This window comes from Anser brachyrhynchus, assembly GCF_964034855.1.
Source record: "Anser brachyrhynchus genome assembly, chromosome: 27".
In the NCBI taxonomy this organism is placed as follows: domain Eukaryota; kingdom Metazoa; phylum Chordata; class Aves; order Anseriformes; family Anatidae; genus Anser; species Anser brachyrhynchus.
Window position 1 is genome coordinate 5990820 of NC_137720.1, and position 18281 is coordinate 6009100.

At 48.3% G+C, this 18281-nt stretch overlaps 1 protein-coding gene across 1 annotated transcript; it reads left to right on the top strand.

Annotated features, from left to right (window-relative positions):
- The first annotated feature begins 1958 nt into the window (after positions 1–1958).
- On the top strand, positions 1959–15036 carry LEMD2 (LEM domain nuclear envelope protein 2). Its single transcript, XM_080569334.1, has 9 exons — positions 1959–3624; positions 4907–4947; positions 5639–5714; positions 6984–7060; positions 7711–7790; positions 10151–10296; positions 11337–11438; positions 11523–11625; positions 12792–15036. Exons 1-9 carry the CDS (start codon positions 1974–1976, stop codon positions 12940–12942), a joined length of 2427 nt encoding a protein of 808 aa, XP_080425460.1. The 5' UTR covers positions 1959–1973; the 3' UTR covers positions 12943–15036.
- Positions 15037–18281: the final 3245 nt, after the last annotated feature.

The window sequence follows — 18281 nt, forward strand, 5'->3', positions numbered from 1 at the left end:
TCTATTTCTGCTGAGCATTGGTCCTGCCAACCTCCCTTCTGCAAAAGAATCACAACTTTTCCCTAGTCCTCCAACTCTCAAATACCACTCCCGTGTTCTCCACTCTGAAGGTCACACAATGCTGGGCCAGCTGCTGCAGCTTCCCTGACTTCCAGAAGCAAACGAAGGTGAAGAGTGGTGCTCTGCTCTGCTCTGCTCTCCTCTCCTCAAGCAAGAGGAATTCACTTAATTCATGAGCTTGTATGAGCTCATGCTTAGATACCAGCATGCATCTGCAAGTCTAGGCAGAGCTTCTCCAAACTGTCTGCAAGCTATGAGCTTTCAGAAACTGTATACTAAGAGCATATTCTAATTCTGTATTTACATTGCACACTACTCCAAATTATTAGCTGTCAGTTGTGCTTTCCACTTAGTGAGCAGGGGAGGCTCGGCTTCGCACATTCACACTTCCCATCGGAACTGAGTATGCTCTTTTAATGGGCTCCCTGGCCTCTACTAAGTGTATATTTGTTGTTGCTAACCAGATTAACAAATCTCAGTATCTTGTTGCTGCTTTCTCACATAAATCAGGAAGAGCAAGGCGAGCCTTGTCTGATGCCCTGAATTAGAAGAAGGGCACGACAGCAAAGTGAGCGTGAAAGGAGGGCAAGAGGAAGCTGAGAGCCTGGCTGACTTGCCTTGTGTTTAAGGCAGTCATTAAAATCAAAGATGCCCTCACTTGCTGGAATTGTACAAGATGCAACGTCTAAGCTGAGGACACAGAGGAGGTTTCTATGTCCTGCTGTACTCCATCCTCACAGAGGTGAGTGGCAGGTGGCCATGCCAGGGCTCTTCCACAGCCCCTTCCCTGCAGGTCCCACTCCTGTGGCACTGGGATGTTTCCATGGCTCTGGTGTCATCCGTCGATCACAAAAACGGCGATGCACAGACAGTCTGCAAGCATTCATCACCACTTTTTCATTATCTTTAATTAAATTCTGATATTAAGCCACAGTATTTCAGCCACTTTCATTACTTTCTTTACAGGCGGCAGCAGGAAAAAGCAATTACTGTACATCACTGCTGTGCCAAAATAAATTTTCGAGTTGACATTTGGTTTTGCCTTTTTAGGCTTCAAATATGTAAGGAACCTCCTTCCCCGGAAAAAATCCCCGGGACCCAGATCCTGATCCTGCCCAAAGCGGTGGCAAAGTGCCAGCCCGCCTGGCAGGTGCCAGTTCAACGACTGTAACTTGGCAGAGAGGAAAGGGATGAGGAAAACATGTGTAGGGGGGTGGCAGGTGGCAGGGAAAGACACTTCTTACTCCTCATAAATGTCCCTAAAAGTGTCAAAAATTGGTATCGCTTGGTTGGAGCGAGGCGAGAGGAGCTCACCACCCCTACTCCCTCCAGTACAGGGTGGCTCTCAGGGTGACAGGGCAGTGGCACTGGTCGGCTGGGGATGCTAAGGCTGTTTGCATCTTGCTTTCCCCATTCCTCCGCCTGTCCCCTCTCCTGGGGTGGGCAGCAGCTCCCGCTCAGCACCATTCCCTCCCTGAGAAGTGCCTTCACTTGACCTTCACAATCTTCTACAAGAAGGACATCAAGGCCCTGGGCCGTGTCCAGAGAAGAGCTACAAGGCTGGTGACGGGCCTGGGGCACAAGTCCTGTGAGGAGTGGCTGAAGGAACTGGGGGTGTTTGGGCTGGGGAAGAGGAGGCTCAGGGCAGAGCTCGCTGCTCTCTGCAACTCCCTGAGAGGATGGTGTGGGGAGCTGGGGGTCGGCCTCTTATCGCAGGTAACTGTGACAGGACCAGAGGGAACGGCCTCGAGTCGGGCCGGGGGAGGTTCAGGTGGGAAATGAGGAGACATTTCTGCTCAGAAAGAGCGGTCAGGCGTTGGGACGGGTTGCCCAGGGAGGTGGGGGAGTCACCGTCCCTGGGGGTGTTCAAGGAGAGGTTGGCTGTGGTGCTTAGGGACGTGGTTTAGCGGGTGATGGTGGTGATAGGCGGATGGTTGGACCAGATGATCTTGAAGGTCTTTTCCAACCTTAATAACTCCATTCTTTATGCGGCGCCGCCCACGGGGGCAGAGGGACGCCGCCTGAGGCCCCCTCCCGCCCTTCCCAACATGGCCGCCCGGCGGGGGCCGCGAGCCCTTCCCAAGATGGCGGCGGCGCTTCCTCGTCGGCCGAGTCCTTCCGGCGAGGCCCGGAGCCCAGCCGCGGCCATGGCGGAGCTGACGGACGCGGAGCTCCGCAAGGAGCTGGTGGCGCTCGGCTACCGGCCGGGGCCCATCACCGACACCACCCGCAAGGTCTACGTGAAGAAGCTGGGCCGCCTGCGGGCCGAGGTGGCGGCGGCGAAGCGCAGGGGCCGCGGAGCCCCGCCTAGCCCGGCCCGCAGCTCCGGCAGGCCGCAGCAGGCCTCGCCCTCCCGGCCTCGCCTCGGCTTCAGCCGCAGCGGCAGGGAGGAGGAGGAGGAGGAGGAGGAGGATGAGGAGATGGAGGACGAGGAGATGGAGGAGGACGAGGAGGAGGAGAGGGGGCAGCCGCCAGTGTCCCGCTGGGAGGCCTCAGGGGAGAGCGGCAGGCTGGCCTGGGGGGGGTCCCGGTACAGCGGCAGGGCTGAGGGGGGCTCGGCCCGGGGGCTCGGCTCCGCTTCCCACTGGGACACGGCCGGGGAGAGGAGCGGGGGGCTCACGGCTCGGCCAGAGGCAGCCCTGGATGGGTTTGGGGGGCTGAGCCCCGTGTCGCAATGGGGCACGTCTGCAGAGAGAGGTGGGGGGCTCGGTGGGGGGCCAGCGCTGGGCACCGATGGGTTTCGGGGTTCAAGCTCCTCAGTGCATTGGAGTAGCTCTGCAGAGAGAAGCAGGGGGCTCAGCGATGTGTCCAGGCCGTCCCTGGATGGGTTTCGGGAGTCGAGCTCCTCATCCCAGTGGAGCACATCTGTGGAGAGGGGCGGGGGGCTCAGCGCCAGGGCTGGGCTGAGGACGCCCCTGGATGGGGCAGGGGGGCTGAGCTCCGAATCCTCCTGGGGCACGTCCACGGGCAGAAGCGGGGGGCTGAGCTCCAAACCCCTTTCCAGCGATGGGAGCGGGCACCTGACATCTAGGAGCAGCTGGGGTGCATCGCTAGGGCGAATTACAGGGCAGAGCTCCCCGTCTCTGTCAGAGACAGCAGGGGAAAGGAAGGGTCTGTCCTCCTACAGCTGGTGGAAGCAGGAGAGCGAGGTAGCGCCCAGCACCCACTGGGGAACTGCAGCGGCACGTTCTGGCTTGGGCCACCAGTTTGGGAGAGGGGAAGAGGATTTGCTGTCCGGTGTTCGGAGGAAGGAGGACAGGGAGCCGAAGCCTGGCAGCTGGGCAGGGGGACTGGCCCGGCGGCTCCCCTGGAGCTCTGCGAGCAGCGCGGGGCTGGCCTTGGGCAGCCGCTGGGATGCGTCGGCAGCAGGACAGGGAATAACTCCCCGCACGAAGCTGCTGCGGACAGCCCCCAGGCAGCGGACGGAAGGAAAGGGCAAAGGCCTCGAGTACTACCTCTCCAAGTTCCTTTTCCTTGCCAGCTTTGTGCTGCTGATGATTTTTCTGGGCATCCTCATGGTGAAGATGATTGGGTCAGGCTGGCTTGACAAGGGAGAGGAGAACTGTACGTGCACTGTTTTAATCCTGTTTTTAAACTTTACTTTTCCTGATTTCCCTTTATTACTTTTATCACCGTCAGATTTATCATTACCAGTGCCATAACTTGACACCTCTATTTCTGTCCCTATTTGCCTGTCCCCTTGTCCTTGGGAAACCTTGTTACTGTCATTGAAAGTCAGTCAAGTGTGTGCTTTTTTTTTTTTTTTCCCTCAATTGAGTTTGGCCTTCAGTTTTTCAAAACCCCGGGTTTTATGGAGAGCAACGTTCCTGCCAGGAAGTATTTTACGATTGTCCATTGTGTCACATAATGCCCGTGTAACTGTCTGTGGCGTGTTTTAATGTTAGACTCAGCAAAGCACTGGCCACAGAGAAGTACGGAGTTTGAATTGGTACTTCTGCACTTGAAGTGTGGCAGAGCTTCAGTGGGATATGACAAAGGGCTCCCCATCACCGTGCTTATAGAGCAGAGTTCCCCAGCCAGAGCAAATTGAAATATTGACACTTTATGGCTTTGAACTGAGCAAAGAGTTTTGGTTTGGAAGGCGTCAATCCTGAAACTGGGCGTACTGCTTGTGGATGTTCGTGCACTTCGTGCGTGCTAGGATGTGTCCTGGTTCCTCAGAGCCAGAATAAAGCTATCCGACGTCACTGAATTTCTGACGGGCCCTTTAGAACGTCGTTATGCATTTCCAATGGTATTTTAAAGCAAATCTTGCAGCACAGCTGAGCACTCTTTTAAGTGCACAGGTAGCTAACAGTGCTAGAAGTGCATGACCCACCCGTGGCCAGTCCGTATCGAGTTGTCGGGGCAGGAGGCAGCTGTTAAACCAGAGGCCATAAGCTGCAGAACTAACAGCTCCGACTAAAATAGACCTGCTGCTTCTGCCGTGCAAAGGCTTGATTTAAATCCTTGTTATCACCGTGATATTTCAGGTGACCGTGGCATACAGCGAGTGCCATTACTAGATTGCAAAAGATCAGTGCACGTTTTCATCTACTCGCATCTACTTAAACAGGAGCTGTTAAGACACTTGGGCCACAATTTTTACTTTGCAGATGAATGGGGTTCATCGTCTTCACCCTGGTACAAAACCACTTTTATTTGTTCTGCTTTCAGCACCGCCTACCAAAGCAGTGCTTTGAATGTGCAAGGTACTGTGCAAAGATTAAGAACAGCAGAATCAGATGTGAAAGTAGAGCCTTTTTTAAAGAAAATAATTGCTTTCTTGATCAAAGCTGTTGTTTTGCAGCCAGCTAACTTTTCTTCCCCTTCTTCTCTCCCGTAGTTAATCTTTTGCATGTGGATTGTGACAAAAGAACGGATGATGTAAGCATATACTTATTTATCTTCAAGTATTGGGGATTGGGGATTCTCACAGAAGAGTAATTATTCTGGGAAGCTTCCACCACTATCAGTATCACTGTAAAACTATTAGTTCTATCTTTTGATTTCATGAGTTGGAATTAATGGGCCAGATTAAATTGGGGTTGTGTATGAGACTCTGAAAGATAACAAATTAAATTCCTGATTATGCGAATCAGTTTCTTTAACAGTTGTAACAGAAGTGATATTGGTTTACAGACAAAGCTCTACCTGTGTTCAGCTTCAACAATGCAAGACTTAATCCAGTTCCCTGAAATTCATTTCAAATTGTTTGCACAGCCCTGTTTTTTTTTATCATAATGCGTTATTTCGAGAGAAAAAAAATTGCGTTGGATTCAGCGTTATGGTTGGTCTCCTGCAACGTTTGGGGCATGCAGAGTTGATCTACGGGGTGTCTGTGGTGCAGCCTGGGCAACGAGCTGGGGAAGTCGGTGGTGCTTCTGCAGGATGTGCAAGCTCGCTTTTGACTCAGAAACTGCAGCTCTTTGCTGTGGGCGTGCTTAATTTGAACTAGTGATGCAGAACTGAGCCAAACCCCACTGCTGGTATTTCATTTTGACGTTTTTTAGCTAGTCTGACTGCTGCCCTGTTGCTGCCAGTCTATTCATGTTTGTTACCTGTTTCTGACTTTCAGTTCTGTCAAGCCAAGCACAAGGACGTTATAATGAACGTGCTGCATGAGTTGTATAACTACTTGTCCATACAAGCCGGTGAGTTCCAATTGTCATTATAAAGCACTTGTGAACGTTCAACAAACTGCCTCTCCCAGCTGTCTGGACATTTTTAACCTTAGTTTGAAGAGAGGGGTTTGTGGAACAGTCAGTTCCACTTGAAGAGCTCTGAGAAAGTCAGGTAATAGAAAAATAGAAAAAGATGTGTTTATTTTTAATCTGAATAGTGCTTAGCTAATGCGCTTATATCACTGTGCTCTTGTGGAGCAAGTGTTCCTTACACTTGATGTATTGGGAACTTGAGGTGCAAATATTCAGCTTTATGGTTCTTTCCTACAAGTATCTTGAAATTGTCTTCAAGACACTCAGAGCCAGTAAGTGTAAACCAGCGTGTTCTTACAAATGGAGTTGAAGCGACTTAAGAAACTGCCAGTTCTCTGCTGAAATGTGGTAGCTGATGATGGGAATGCTTCTGTGTTTCCTCGGTCTTGAGTTAAGACAGGTTCACTTGGCCGAGGAGCTAACCCCACGCAGTACTTAGCCAGGCTCTACCATATATGCGCCAGTCCAATCCATAACTAGTATTTTGTGTTGGAGAAGGCTGCTAGAAGTTCAGTGGACAAGTAAAACCTTTTTTTTTTGTTGGTTTTTAGATAATAGTGTTAATCAGTAATGGTGCATAAGTTCCATTTTCCTGATTTCAGCCCTCAGCAGGGCTGAATCCTTTAGATAACTTGAATTTCACAGAATTGCTAAAGCTTTTCAAACCAGACTTCATATTGTGCAATACCCACCAGTTTTACATAGTCCCTTAGCACATTTGTTTAGACAGCTTTGTGAAGCACGATGTAGAAGCCCAAGTTCCTGGCCAATATTCTTCTGCCTGTGTAGAAGGCAGAGCTGGGCTATAGGCTTCTTAAAAGCATTTTGTGTGTTAAGCTGGAACTTCAGCATTGCAGTCTTTGATGCTTGATGGAAGGAGCCCCTCTGCAGGGCTTTAGGTCAGAGAGGCAGTTACATGCTCTGCAAAGGGAAGAAATAGTATTTTTTCCCCTCACTCTGTGTTGAATAGTTCACACACTGAAACATGAGGTTTGATTGCCCCTTTCCAACCTATATGCAGTGGCTGAGCGTTTTATTAATAGTCATAATCTTATCTGCCTACCATATAAATCTCACCTTGTAATCATTTTGCCCAGAGCTATAGTTGAATTTAAAGGGTAGCATTTATAGACAGTTCAGTGTGTTTCTGAAGCGTTTGAAGGCTTTTTAAAAAAAAACATGATTTCTCTTTGACTTTTTTACCAGGTAATTTTGAATGCGGAAACCCTGAGAATCTAAAAAGCAAATGCATTTGGGTTAGTGAAGCAAGGGATCACGTGGTGGTGAGTAGGCTGTGAACAGCTATTGTTATAACATAGTGCTTAGTCTCTTACAAGGCAATAAATAATAGATACTAAAGCAATTCACCATCTGTTTTACTTCCTCATCCAGTTTTGATTCTTTCCCATATCTCTAGTCTCCCCTTTGGCCAGTCCTGTTCTCAGCAGTTCGTTTGAAAATAATCTTCTCCTACATCTCTGATTCAGCCCCTGTAAATCTAACTTAATGGTTTGTTGTTTCGCCATAGTCATCAGTCTTGTGAAACCAGAAATTTCCCTGGATTGAGGGCTGGGCAGAAGAAAGATTTTTCTATACCCAAAAGTGTCAGAAGACAGACTGCTTTGATCTAGCATTCCATTTCTTTCATGGTAAACTGTCAGTAAGATTATGTTGTATTTAGTGGTTAGTCTTAACAGTCTGGGATAGTGTTATTTTACAGAGTGCTTCATGCATCATCTACCGGAGTCAGAAGATTTCAGTCCAGACCAAGCTTCAGATGCAGTTTTCCTTCCTTCAGTTTGCAGAATTATGATAAGAATTAACCTAGGGACAGACTGTATAGAATAAATTCTCCCCCTACTGTAATAAAATAACGTTATTTGGTATTTTAAATGAATGGAGAACTAATCTTCTTATGGATTCTTCTGTACAGAATATAACTGGTAGTTCCCCACAAAAGTTTGAAGCTGCCCTGCACTGGATGCTGAACAGTAACAAGGATTTAGGAATATGGTAAGTGGAAGCCCACTGTTTCAAAATCACGTTTCTCGGCGTTGGCTGCTCTGTAATTTGACATCCTGTGCGGTATGTCATTAGATTTCGAAAGATAATCTGAGATTGGCTTTGTCAGTGTTTGGTAGGCCAGGTTCCAAATAAACCGTACGGTCCTGCTGCAGAGATTGGCAGCTGCAGACATTCCTTCCGAGCGTGTTTCCCAGCCTTTGCACTGGGGGACATTGCGTTCACGAACGCGCTGTTTCGCAGATGAAGTAGAAATCTGAGGTCACGGCTGCTTGTGGCTCTCAACTGCTGCCTTGTGCTTCCTGCAGGGTTTAGAAGTAGTGGTCCTGGTGTCTTGCCCACAGTCTTTTGACTACAGTACTCTTGTTAAACGTGCCCACGTACCCACTTTTTGCCCAGATAATGCTTTCCTTCAGTACTCTTACTGTAGTCAGAGCTTCAGTATCGTGTGGAACTTCATCCTTTGACCAGCGGGATTGGGTTATATAGGTCAGGGAAGCGTTCTCTTCAGTAGGTAACAGCCCACATGCTTTGGGATCCTTTGGAGCAAGTTCTTATGAGGAAGAGAGGAAATAGATTGTTGAATGGTTGGTATCTTTTCTTTAGTGTCAGTTGTCTTTTTGGCAGAACACACAGTACGTGTTGAAATGAACAGACTGGGACTATGTAGGGGTTGGTCAGTCACCAGTGGGGCTTTATTCTTTAGGGTTTCTTGGCTACCGCCCACTTCAGTACATGAGAAACGGCAGAAATTCTAGTTTCTTCAGGTAAAAAATACAACGTTCAGGCCATAATCTAATGAAAGACTGTTATCCAGAGTCCGCAGACATTATTACCTGCCTCTGGGAAGTGTGGGCTGCCTCCACTGTATGTTACCTCTGAAGTTGAACATTTGTTTGCATTTTAATATTGCTGAATGTATCTCTGATTAAATGAATTGTAACAGTAGTAATGCTGGAGCTTATGGGCATAGCTTGTATGAATTGCCACTGCTTTATTTTTTTCCCTAAAAAATTTCGGTGGCTGCTGCTGTGATTTAATGATCAGACAGTGTCTACTACTCTGATTCCTGGTGCGTGGCAAATTCCCAGGACAGGATATTGTTTTCCTGGTGGCAGGCTTGGATTTGTGGGTGGGCTGGGATCCAGAGTTTTCAAATTTATATTTTCGTACGGGAGCAGTGCTCGTGTCAGGAGCCTTGTGGTACGATATATTCCCTTTTTTTTTATTTTCATAATTAGCAATTTTGCCGGCTGTTTGCCAAATGGATCCACTTTCATGAAGTCTGCGTAGCGTGCAGAACGAGTGTTCAGCATGCTTAAAAACCTGCGGGTGGCATTTTTAGCAAACGCTACGTGAGGTTATTTTTCTAGGTGCTAGTCTGAGAGGCAGAACTGAAAATGAGCTCCGCACTCGGTGATTCTCCTGCATATTTTAAATATTTTCATGGAATTTGGATTGTAAATAAGACAAGGGGATGGGAAACAACTGCGCATCTCCAGCTACTGTAGAATCCAGTAACCAAATACAAGCTGTCAGCAGTTTGTGAGCTGTGCGCTAGTAAATTGAGAAAACGTCTTTGTCTAATAGGTTATTCATTGCAAACCTAGAATGAATTAGTAGCTTAAAAAAAATGAAATCCCCTTTAGTCTAATTCCTCCGAATCTGATGGCTCTCACTTGGTTTGCTTGATGCCTGTTGGCTTAGAGTATCTAATAAGGAAACCACATCAGTGTAGATCTGTGTATAAAGAAGGGAGTTAAAAGCGTATCGGCTAGCACAGCAGGTGTGGACGAGTGATTTTGCAGGAGGATGTGTTATCGATTTTGCCGTGAATGCTTTCTGAGGGTGTGTCTGTTTCTCACTGCAGATACAGTTGATGTGTTGTCACTTTTCTAGCTAAACTGTTTATGCTCATCTGTACTGAGGAGAACAGCGCAACCTCCATGGACATTTGCAGTCTCCCTCAACTGCTCTCTCTGCAATTGCTGATGAGTGACTCAGTAAACATTTCCATTTCTCTGTGCTGGGAGGTGGGAATCCAATTTAAAGTTTAATCTTCTGCACGCTGAGAGGTGCTGTCAAAGAGTCTGCAGAAGGAGACTTCAGTTTACCAGTGGGAGTTCCAGCCCTGCTGCCTTTTCTAAAGCCATATCCATTCCTTGCTAAGCAGCCAGTCCCAAAATGTTCTGGAAAAGAGGAGTTGCAAGGATGTTGGTGTATTTTCTTTGTGGTGTATAGAACGAGTTACTGCATCTGCAGTCTGTTTGTTCTCCCTCTCTTGATTAAAGACTGCAGTTAGTTGGAGTTTGTTCTCTCTTCACTGAAGATTTCCTGCCTCTTCCCATCAGGTTGAAAGGCAAAGACCTTTCTGAACCAGTTACCAAGGTGGAGCAAGTGGTCTGTCTCGAATCGGCCCATCCTCAGATGGGTCTCGGCTGCCGTTTCCGTCGGGCAGTAGTCACTGCCATCATGAACCTTTTCCTGTTTTTCTGGAGTAAGTTGTCAGTGTTTCTAATCAGCTTTTCCCCTTGCTGGCTGTAGAGATGAACACGCATGTGCTCACACATTTTTCCAGCTGTATGAAATTACTAACAGTGGTGAAATAAATCTGCTGATGAGTTAATTTCTAATTAACCTTTGTTCTGGCAATAGAGAGAGACCTGTAGACCTGCTCTTGTGCTGTGAGTGCTTAACACTTACTTTAAATCAGCAAGCTGATTAGCTGTCTGAGTATTCCTCAAGTACCCATTACTGTGGTCTGCAGAATAAGCACGTTAACCTACCTAAAAGGTTCATTTTTTCTTTTTCTTCGTGCACAAGGCTACGAAGTCTTCTGGACTCTTTAGTAATGACTTGTAGCATTCCAGTGTTACAGGTTTTATTGGAATAGTCTGTCATGCCCCAGCCGAGACAGAAGTCTTCCTGAGCAAGGTGATAACGAGAGATGAGTGTTGAATAGAAGAGTTTATAATCTAGCCAGACAAGGTGGGGGTGAAAGGGGATAGTTATGTTTATTGTAGAGACTGAGATGCTAAAGTTAGCTCATGTTGTAACAGGGACATTTGTCAATGCTAAACCTTCAATATAGATCTGAATTTCAGGCTGGCACTGCAGCCCCAGGCTTTATCTCCTTATCAAGGAGCTATCTTCGGAGCAGTGGAGCTTGACAGTCTTCCTAAGTGATTATTGTGGGGGAGGCCTCTAGCAAGGAGAGAGCTCTGGGATTTAGACAATTACAGCCCTGTGGTCATGCTGAGGTTTCTAGTAGGGGAGAAAAAGTCTGTGATGAGGCCTTTTGACCACCTCCCACAAGCACGCGTGTTCTGCTGCTGCAGATGTTGTCAGTACCAACAGTTTTGTGGGGTGCAGCTGCCGTGGTGAACAAAATGAAATGCTTGGATTCAGTTCCAAGCAGGCCTGAGTAGCAGGGAGGAAGAATGCTGCTTCCAGGGAGGTATCAAAAATAAAACTGCTAGCATCAAGCAAAGTACACGTATGTCAGTAGTGAATTCTATTTGTTTTTTATTGTTCTAGGTCTGATAACTCTCTGGGGGATCCTGCTCTTCCTTAGATACCGCTGGCGGAAGATGGAGGAAGAGGAGCAAGCCATGTATGATATGGTGAAGAAGATCATAGGTAGAATCGAGTAGCTCTAAACCCAAGTAGCAGTGTTCTCTCTGCAGCGTTAAGGTCTCACTGTTTTGTCCTCCTGCCTTCTAGCCGTTGTGCAGGACCATTACAAGGAATGGGAACGTAATTTGGAGCGTTATCCCTATGTCGGCATCCTCCACGTTCGGGACAGCCTCATCCCTCCTCAGAGCAGGTGAGCTGAAGTTTGTTCTTGAAGGAGCGTTGTCAGCATGATGTTACTCACCTCAGCTCAAAACTACAGTTACTGGGTGACAGACTGTGAGCAGACAGTTGATGGGAAGCCGGACTGCAAGAAGTCTGTCTGGCCTTTCACTTCATAAAGGATTTTGACATAACTCAGGCTATGTCTCAACCTGCTGCAGATTAATATGACAGTCCAGGGGCTGATATTTTGTGCAGTCACATGGGTTTATTGTCGTTGTTCTGTTACACAGTAAGTGGATTTTGCTTTTCCTGGGCATGGTGCATCTTATTTTCTCTCCTTCGTCCGATCTGTGTTGGGATGCTCTCCTGTTTCTGAGCCGTGGTATCTTGTTCTCCAGAAGATGCCGCACTTCTTAGGACAAACCTTTACGTGAATTGAACAGGGTATTGGGAGGCTCTTCTGAAGTGGTTGTCTGTGTTGCTTGACTGGAAAGTTACCAGTTCAAGTTGGGCAGCATTGAGATAGGTGGGTTTGATGCTTTTTCAAAAAGGAAGCGTGGTCAAGGTGGTGGTGGGGCCAGAGGGCTGCAGCCTGGTTCTTGGTGGTTTACATGCCACTTACTTCATCTTTGCAGGACTTTTTATTTTATTTTTTTACCTTTTGGTTAAATGGAGCTGCTTTGTTCACCTGGCAGCACAGAATGCTGTGTGTGCTGCAGTCTTAAACATTCTCCCTCTGTATTAGTCACAATACAACCAGTAGGAAAAGGAGTTATTTCAGCTGGTTTTAATTGATCTCTGTGTATGTGGTGCCCAGAATTACAAGAAAACTGATTCAAAACCGGGATGAACTCCCTGGTCTGAGAGATCTCTGCAGGGGAGAGATCAAGGGGGTGGGGGCAGTTTGCAGATCGAGTGCCTCTGCAACATGAAGCGGGCTGGAAATGCAGGGCAGTCATCAATTGCTTGTGCTGCCAGAGGGTCTCATCTTCCCCACTGGCAGGACTCGTGTGTTCATGTCCTGAGCTGAAATCACCTCTAAACTAGAATTCTGGTTTAATCTCCTTTGCTGTCTGCACAGGGAACAGGAGGAAGCCAGCACTAGCTTGATCAGCAGCCACAATCGCTGTACGCAGGAAAGCACAATAAGGATACAATTCTAATTTATTTTCTTTTTGTCGCTGTTTTTCGCAGAAAAAAAATGAAGCGGGTCTGGAACAGAGCTGTGGAGTTTCTGGCTTCAAACGAGTCACGGATTCAGACAGAGTCGCACAGAGTAGCAGGAGAGGATATGCTAGTATGGAGATGGACTCAGCCTTCGTACGTCTCAGATTCAGAACACTAGAGAGGAGCAGAAGTTGAGCAACTGTTGATATGAACCTCTGCAAGGGGGCAGTCCCTTCTCTGGTGATGGGAAAGAGCAGGTCACGGTCCTACTCTCCTTGGGCTGGGGATTGCACGTATCTGTTTGCTCTTCTTTCTGAAAATCTTCACACACAAAAATTCAGGGCAATAATGTTGGCTCGGAAAGAATATGGGCTTGAGCTGGTGGGAAGCTAGAATCACACCAAAGCCTTCCAGCAGATATCTGGCTTCTGTAGGCAAGCATGCCTAAAACAACTTTTTAAAAAGAACAAATTTTTATAGCTGATATCAAGGGACTTAGGATCTCTCTGACAATGGTTAGGTTTTTAAAATTTGACCTCAATTCTGCAAAAGCCAATTGGTGGCAACATCCATCAAGGAATGTGTTTAAAGGAGATTAACATTTCCCATGGAAACATTAGGGTGGCAGTAAAGATACATTTTGTTAGAATTTGATTTTATCAGCACAAAGGTAGTGATGAAAGCACTTGCTGCTTCCTTAAAGGGAGAATGTTTGTGTCCGCTTCACCCTTCAAAAATGGGGAAAATGAGTAATAAAAAATATCAGGTGGAGGTCGTCGTAGAGGGAGGGCAGTTTGATGTGCCTTGATGGTTTGGGCTGGGCTGGGGAGGGAGGGATGGAGGAGCGTTTGTGATCCTGCTTCACTTTTTAAGTCTGCAATCTCTGTGCTTTATGTTTTCTGGGGGGTGGGGGGAATTTGGGTGGAAAGCGAAGAATATAGGAAGTATCAGAAAGCGCTTTCTTGTGGCTACAGCCAAAGGGACTGCTTCGTGGGCTATTGAAGAGCAGCTTTGGAAAGTTTATTGGGGCTGAATGTACATGTTTATCCTGGGCAGCTGCAATGTGTGTGCTGTGTGTCAGAGCAGAGCTGTTACAATGCTTGGAGAGTCAGTGCAGGGGTTGCCAAGTCAATGTTCCTGCAGCCTCGCGACAGGTACAAGGAGCAGCGATCAATCCTCTGTGCATGCTGCAGGCATTGTCTTTTTTATCTGCCATAATTTAATTACTTAAGTTTGGTTTTGTATCCAACAAAGGACTGGTTTTTGTTTTTGTGTTTTTTTGTGTGTTTTTTTTTTTTCTTCCAAAGAAAACGGCTCCAGTGCATGGCAGCTTAGACTGGGCGGAGATACTGTTAATCTACTTTTCCCAGTGCTGTAAAACTGCTGTCCAGGTCACCACTGAGACAGCGGGGACCAAATTCGTTTCTGCCATAAGCTAGTAAAACCTGCAGAGAGAAGCCAGCAGATATCTGAACCCATGTAACCAGCGGATGTTTTTAATCTTACCGTTCTGGGTACCATGTGAATGTTTGCGTTCATCTCCGATGCTGGATGGGTGGAGAGCTTCCTCTGCATGCTCTGGGTTGGCAGGTAAGCTTAGGACGGCTGCCAGAGCGCTCCTGCCTGGTTTGCAGGTTGGGGATGCCACGTGGGAGGTCGATTCCTCGTGCCAGTCCCCGCTCACCTCCCTGTACGAAGTCTGCACCTCTCCCCCCCTGCTGCTGGTTTTGGCGGGGTGTTGCGCTGTGCATCCTGCAGGCTGCAGCGGAAGGAAGGCAGAGACTCCTTGCACGCCTCCTGCTAGACATCACCCAGAATGGGTGGAGGGAGGAACAAAACGCAGGAGGTCTTGTGCATGAAACGGGAGGTGTCCCGAATGGAGTTGACTCTTATCCCCGTAGTTTGGTTTCGGTTGCAAAGGTAGGGTGTTTGACCAAAAGAGGAGACTCAACAGCTGCCTTCAAGTCATTAACCACTAAACAGGGAATAAAGCCAAGGCAGCCTTGATTCTTTTGAAATGTTATAACAAGATCTTCACTGCTGTCATCTTTGCAAACACCAGTGCCTACATTCTTAAGCCTTTTTTAATGTTTCCAGGTTTTGGGTTAACTTTTTTTAACCGTCCAAATCCAGAGTGAAGAGTCAAGCATTGCAGTCATGTTTTTGTATTACAATTGTTTTTGTAGAATAAATTTAACTGGCTTGGTGCTGTTTATTATACGTTCAATTTAGCTTTGTAAACCAATATATAAAATAAATTTATTACAAATGATTGGTTGCCTTTATTTTTATTAAGGAGTCACAGGTTGTTCCAAGTGCTTTTGCTCATGTAGATCAAGTAGTTCCTGCTCCGGAGAGCTGTCAGTTTCTAAGTATAACACTGAAGATGGCATGGGGATTGCGTGACAGCCTAATGAGACAATGTGGATCCTTGTGACGCTTGGTGATCTCCGCGCAATAGCCCAGGAGTATCAAGTGTTTGGTTGCAAATTAAATCCGTGTTTTGGGAATGGCTGGCATTAAGTAGAGGTGAGGACGAAAAGCAGTTGTCTTGTTTAGCTGCGTTTTGAAGAGAGTGACAGCCTTGGGTGTTGTGGTACGGTAAATACTAGTTCAGCTTGATCAGAATTCCTGCGGTCCGCTGTAAAGCATTTACTCGAAGCGGGGAATGGGACGGAACAGTAAGTCTGCGGTGACTGAGGGTGCCTCGAGTTTCATACGTTTTGCCATTGTTCTCTCAAAGGCAGATCCCTCGCGCAGTGGGTGTGACATCAACAGCTTCTGCGCCAAGTCTTGATTCTGCTCCAAGCTGCTGCTGATCCTGTGTGCTGGGACCTCCGTAGGCCGTGGTTGGCTTGCCTTTGTGTTGGGGACATGGTGTGAAATGCCAGGTGACGGTGCAGGAAGACTTGGGAGGTGGTGAGGGCGTGGGATACAGTGCTGGAGTGGGACAGACGTCCCTGCCCTTGCTCCCGGGCTGTCGTCTGTCACCAGGCACCACGCTTCCCTCCTGGAGTCCCATGGGTTAATGCTCTCTAAGCAAGTCTATTGGAAGGCACTATAAAAGGGAGGATATTTATATCAAGAATGAAGGCAAAAAGTCATTTCAGACTATTTACCAGATACCCAAGGTTTCCAAGGTTGCAAAGTGAGTGGAAGACACACAGGCAAATCTTGCATGAATGCTGGCAAGTCCTTGGGAAGTTGTCCTTGGGATCTGTTTGCCTGAGCGTTTTCAATTCCTGTCTCACCTGAGCGTCGGTGACTCAGAGCATGTACACCACGAGCTTTAACTTCTCCAAAGCCTACTCGTGAGACAGCGAGAGTAGTCCGTGAGTCACCGTTGTGTAACTTCAGTGGACAGGGTTGACTCACTCGTGTTTGGTTAGAGCAACATTTAATTACTCTCATAATGTAGGCCTGGATTATGAAGGGGCAGATTTCCGCCAGCATGAGAGGTGACTGGATCTGTGGCTACCGTGGAAGTCGGTGGGAGCCAGCTGCCTCCTCTCCGGAGCGGAGTTGTTGCTAAGGTATGGGAACAAAAGGGAACGTGAGGCTAAATCTCTCCTCTGAACCTGCATTCCTGTTTAGATGCTTTCACCCAGTCTAGGTTGCTAAGTTACAGCTGAAATGTATTCAAGGTTAGGAAAGAGTCTTCAGTTTGGTGTAATTACATGTGCTAGAGGATGTTTGCTTTGAACCGAGTTGCCAGGATGTTTTCCGTGATAGTCTTCCCCCTTTCATTTGCAATTTTGAGAGCACAGAAGGCCGGTTTGATGCCGCTCTTGCTGCCATGCTCCTGCTTGTTCTGTGCGGGCTGCGTTGATGGTTTCTACGGTACTAGCAGTTTTCCCAGAATCCCAGCTCCATTCAGAGAAGAGGGAGCTCATCTCCCTTCCCTGCTCATTGCTCTGCTAACACCGTGCATTCACCCAACCTGAGCTGCTAACATCCCCCTCCCGCTTTCTTGCAAAGTATTAAGTTTCTATAAATAAACTCTCAAACAGTGGGCTGATAAAGCCATCGCATCCCCTCGCTGTCAGAAGGGAAAATATGTACCAACAAGGGATCTAAAATAAAATTTGCCCTTTATCTTTTCATTTCCTGCTTCCATTTAAAGCCTCTCACATTAAATGTTTTGTCTCCTGCTGACATGACAGCTGATGCTGTGCCTTATTTATGGGACGCGGAGACAGGGCACCATGCCAGTTCTCCTGGAAAGATCAACGTGAACCAGAGAAGAAAAAAGCACAGACAGGGAGCCCTGCCCAAAGGTGCCTCCTGCCAGCGCTGCCCCCTGTCTGAAGCAACGTCTCCCCAACGCCTTCTCCAGGATTTCCAACGTGATTTTGTTCAACCTTTAAAGCAAGGGCCCTTGAACTTGGGACAGGTGCCTGCAGGTAGGTGTCTCCAAAGGATTTCGGATACCTTAACGCACCGAACCTCCCTGCGGCAGAGTAAGGTGCAGTCAGACAGAACCAGGTCTCTGCCCTGCCTGGCCACCACCGTCAGCTTGCAAAGAAGCAAATTGTTTTTGTTTGAGCGCTTCTGCACTGAGGGAGGCTGGTAAGGTCTGACCCAAAGCCCACGGGTGTCTTTGAACTGGATCTCCAAGATGAGACCACAAAACGTTGTGGAAGCCTTGTTTGACTCCCGGCTGGTCCACGGGGCTGGGTTTTTGCACCCTGGTAGTCCCTGGGCTCCTCCATCCCCTACTCCAGGCAGAGCAGCTCCACGACCTGCCCTCCGATGGAGGAAAGCACCTGCCCTGTTTTTGTTGACAGAGATCTTTAGGGCTGGGTTCAGGCTGTTTACATCTCCACTCCAAAACATCTCCCTATGTCCAAACAGCAACAGCAGAGGAAAACATGCTGAGGGTGGCCAGGAGCTGCTGGCCACCAGTTGTGAGCAGGGCTCGCAGGGTGCAGCTGAGCAGCTTCCACGTAAAACAGCTCAAAAACGGTTCAGGGGGGTTCCCCAGGCGCTGTGCTCCCCTTGGAGCTCCTGCTTTGCTCTCAGAGGTGGCGCCAGCAGCCAGGACGCCTCGAGGGGGGCTCCTGCATTTGCCAGCCAGCAGCTGAGGCTCCGGCAAGGTCCTGGCCGAGCTGTGTCAGGATGAGGCCCGGCTGTGGTGCGGAGGGTACCAAGGACCCAAGGATCCTGAGCCTCCCGTGCTGGCTTGCTTGAGGCTTGGCCTCCCCTACTAACGGCGTTCCCACCCTGTCCCAGTCCCTGCCCGAGCTGGCAGGGGCTTGGTTTCGGGACCGCGTCTCCATCAGACGGAGGCTGCAGCCTTCGAGCTGGCCAAGGGTAATAACATCTCCGTGCCCGTAATTAGTTCCTAATTAGCATAGTTTTAATATGAGGCGGGCTTGCTCTCCCCTTAGAGCTCTCTGCTTTTTACAAGAGGCTGAGTAATTGCCTCTGCGGCTCCGCGGCCGCTCGGCAGCGGCAATCAGCCCGGCTGCTGGCGGGGGCACCGCGCGGGGGGCCGCGGCCCCGAGCTGCTCGCGG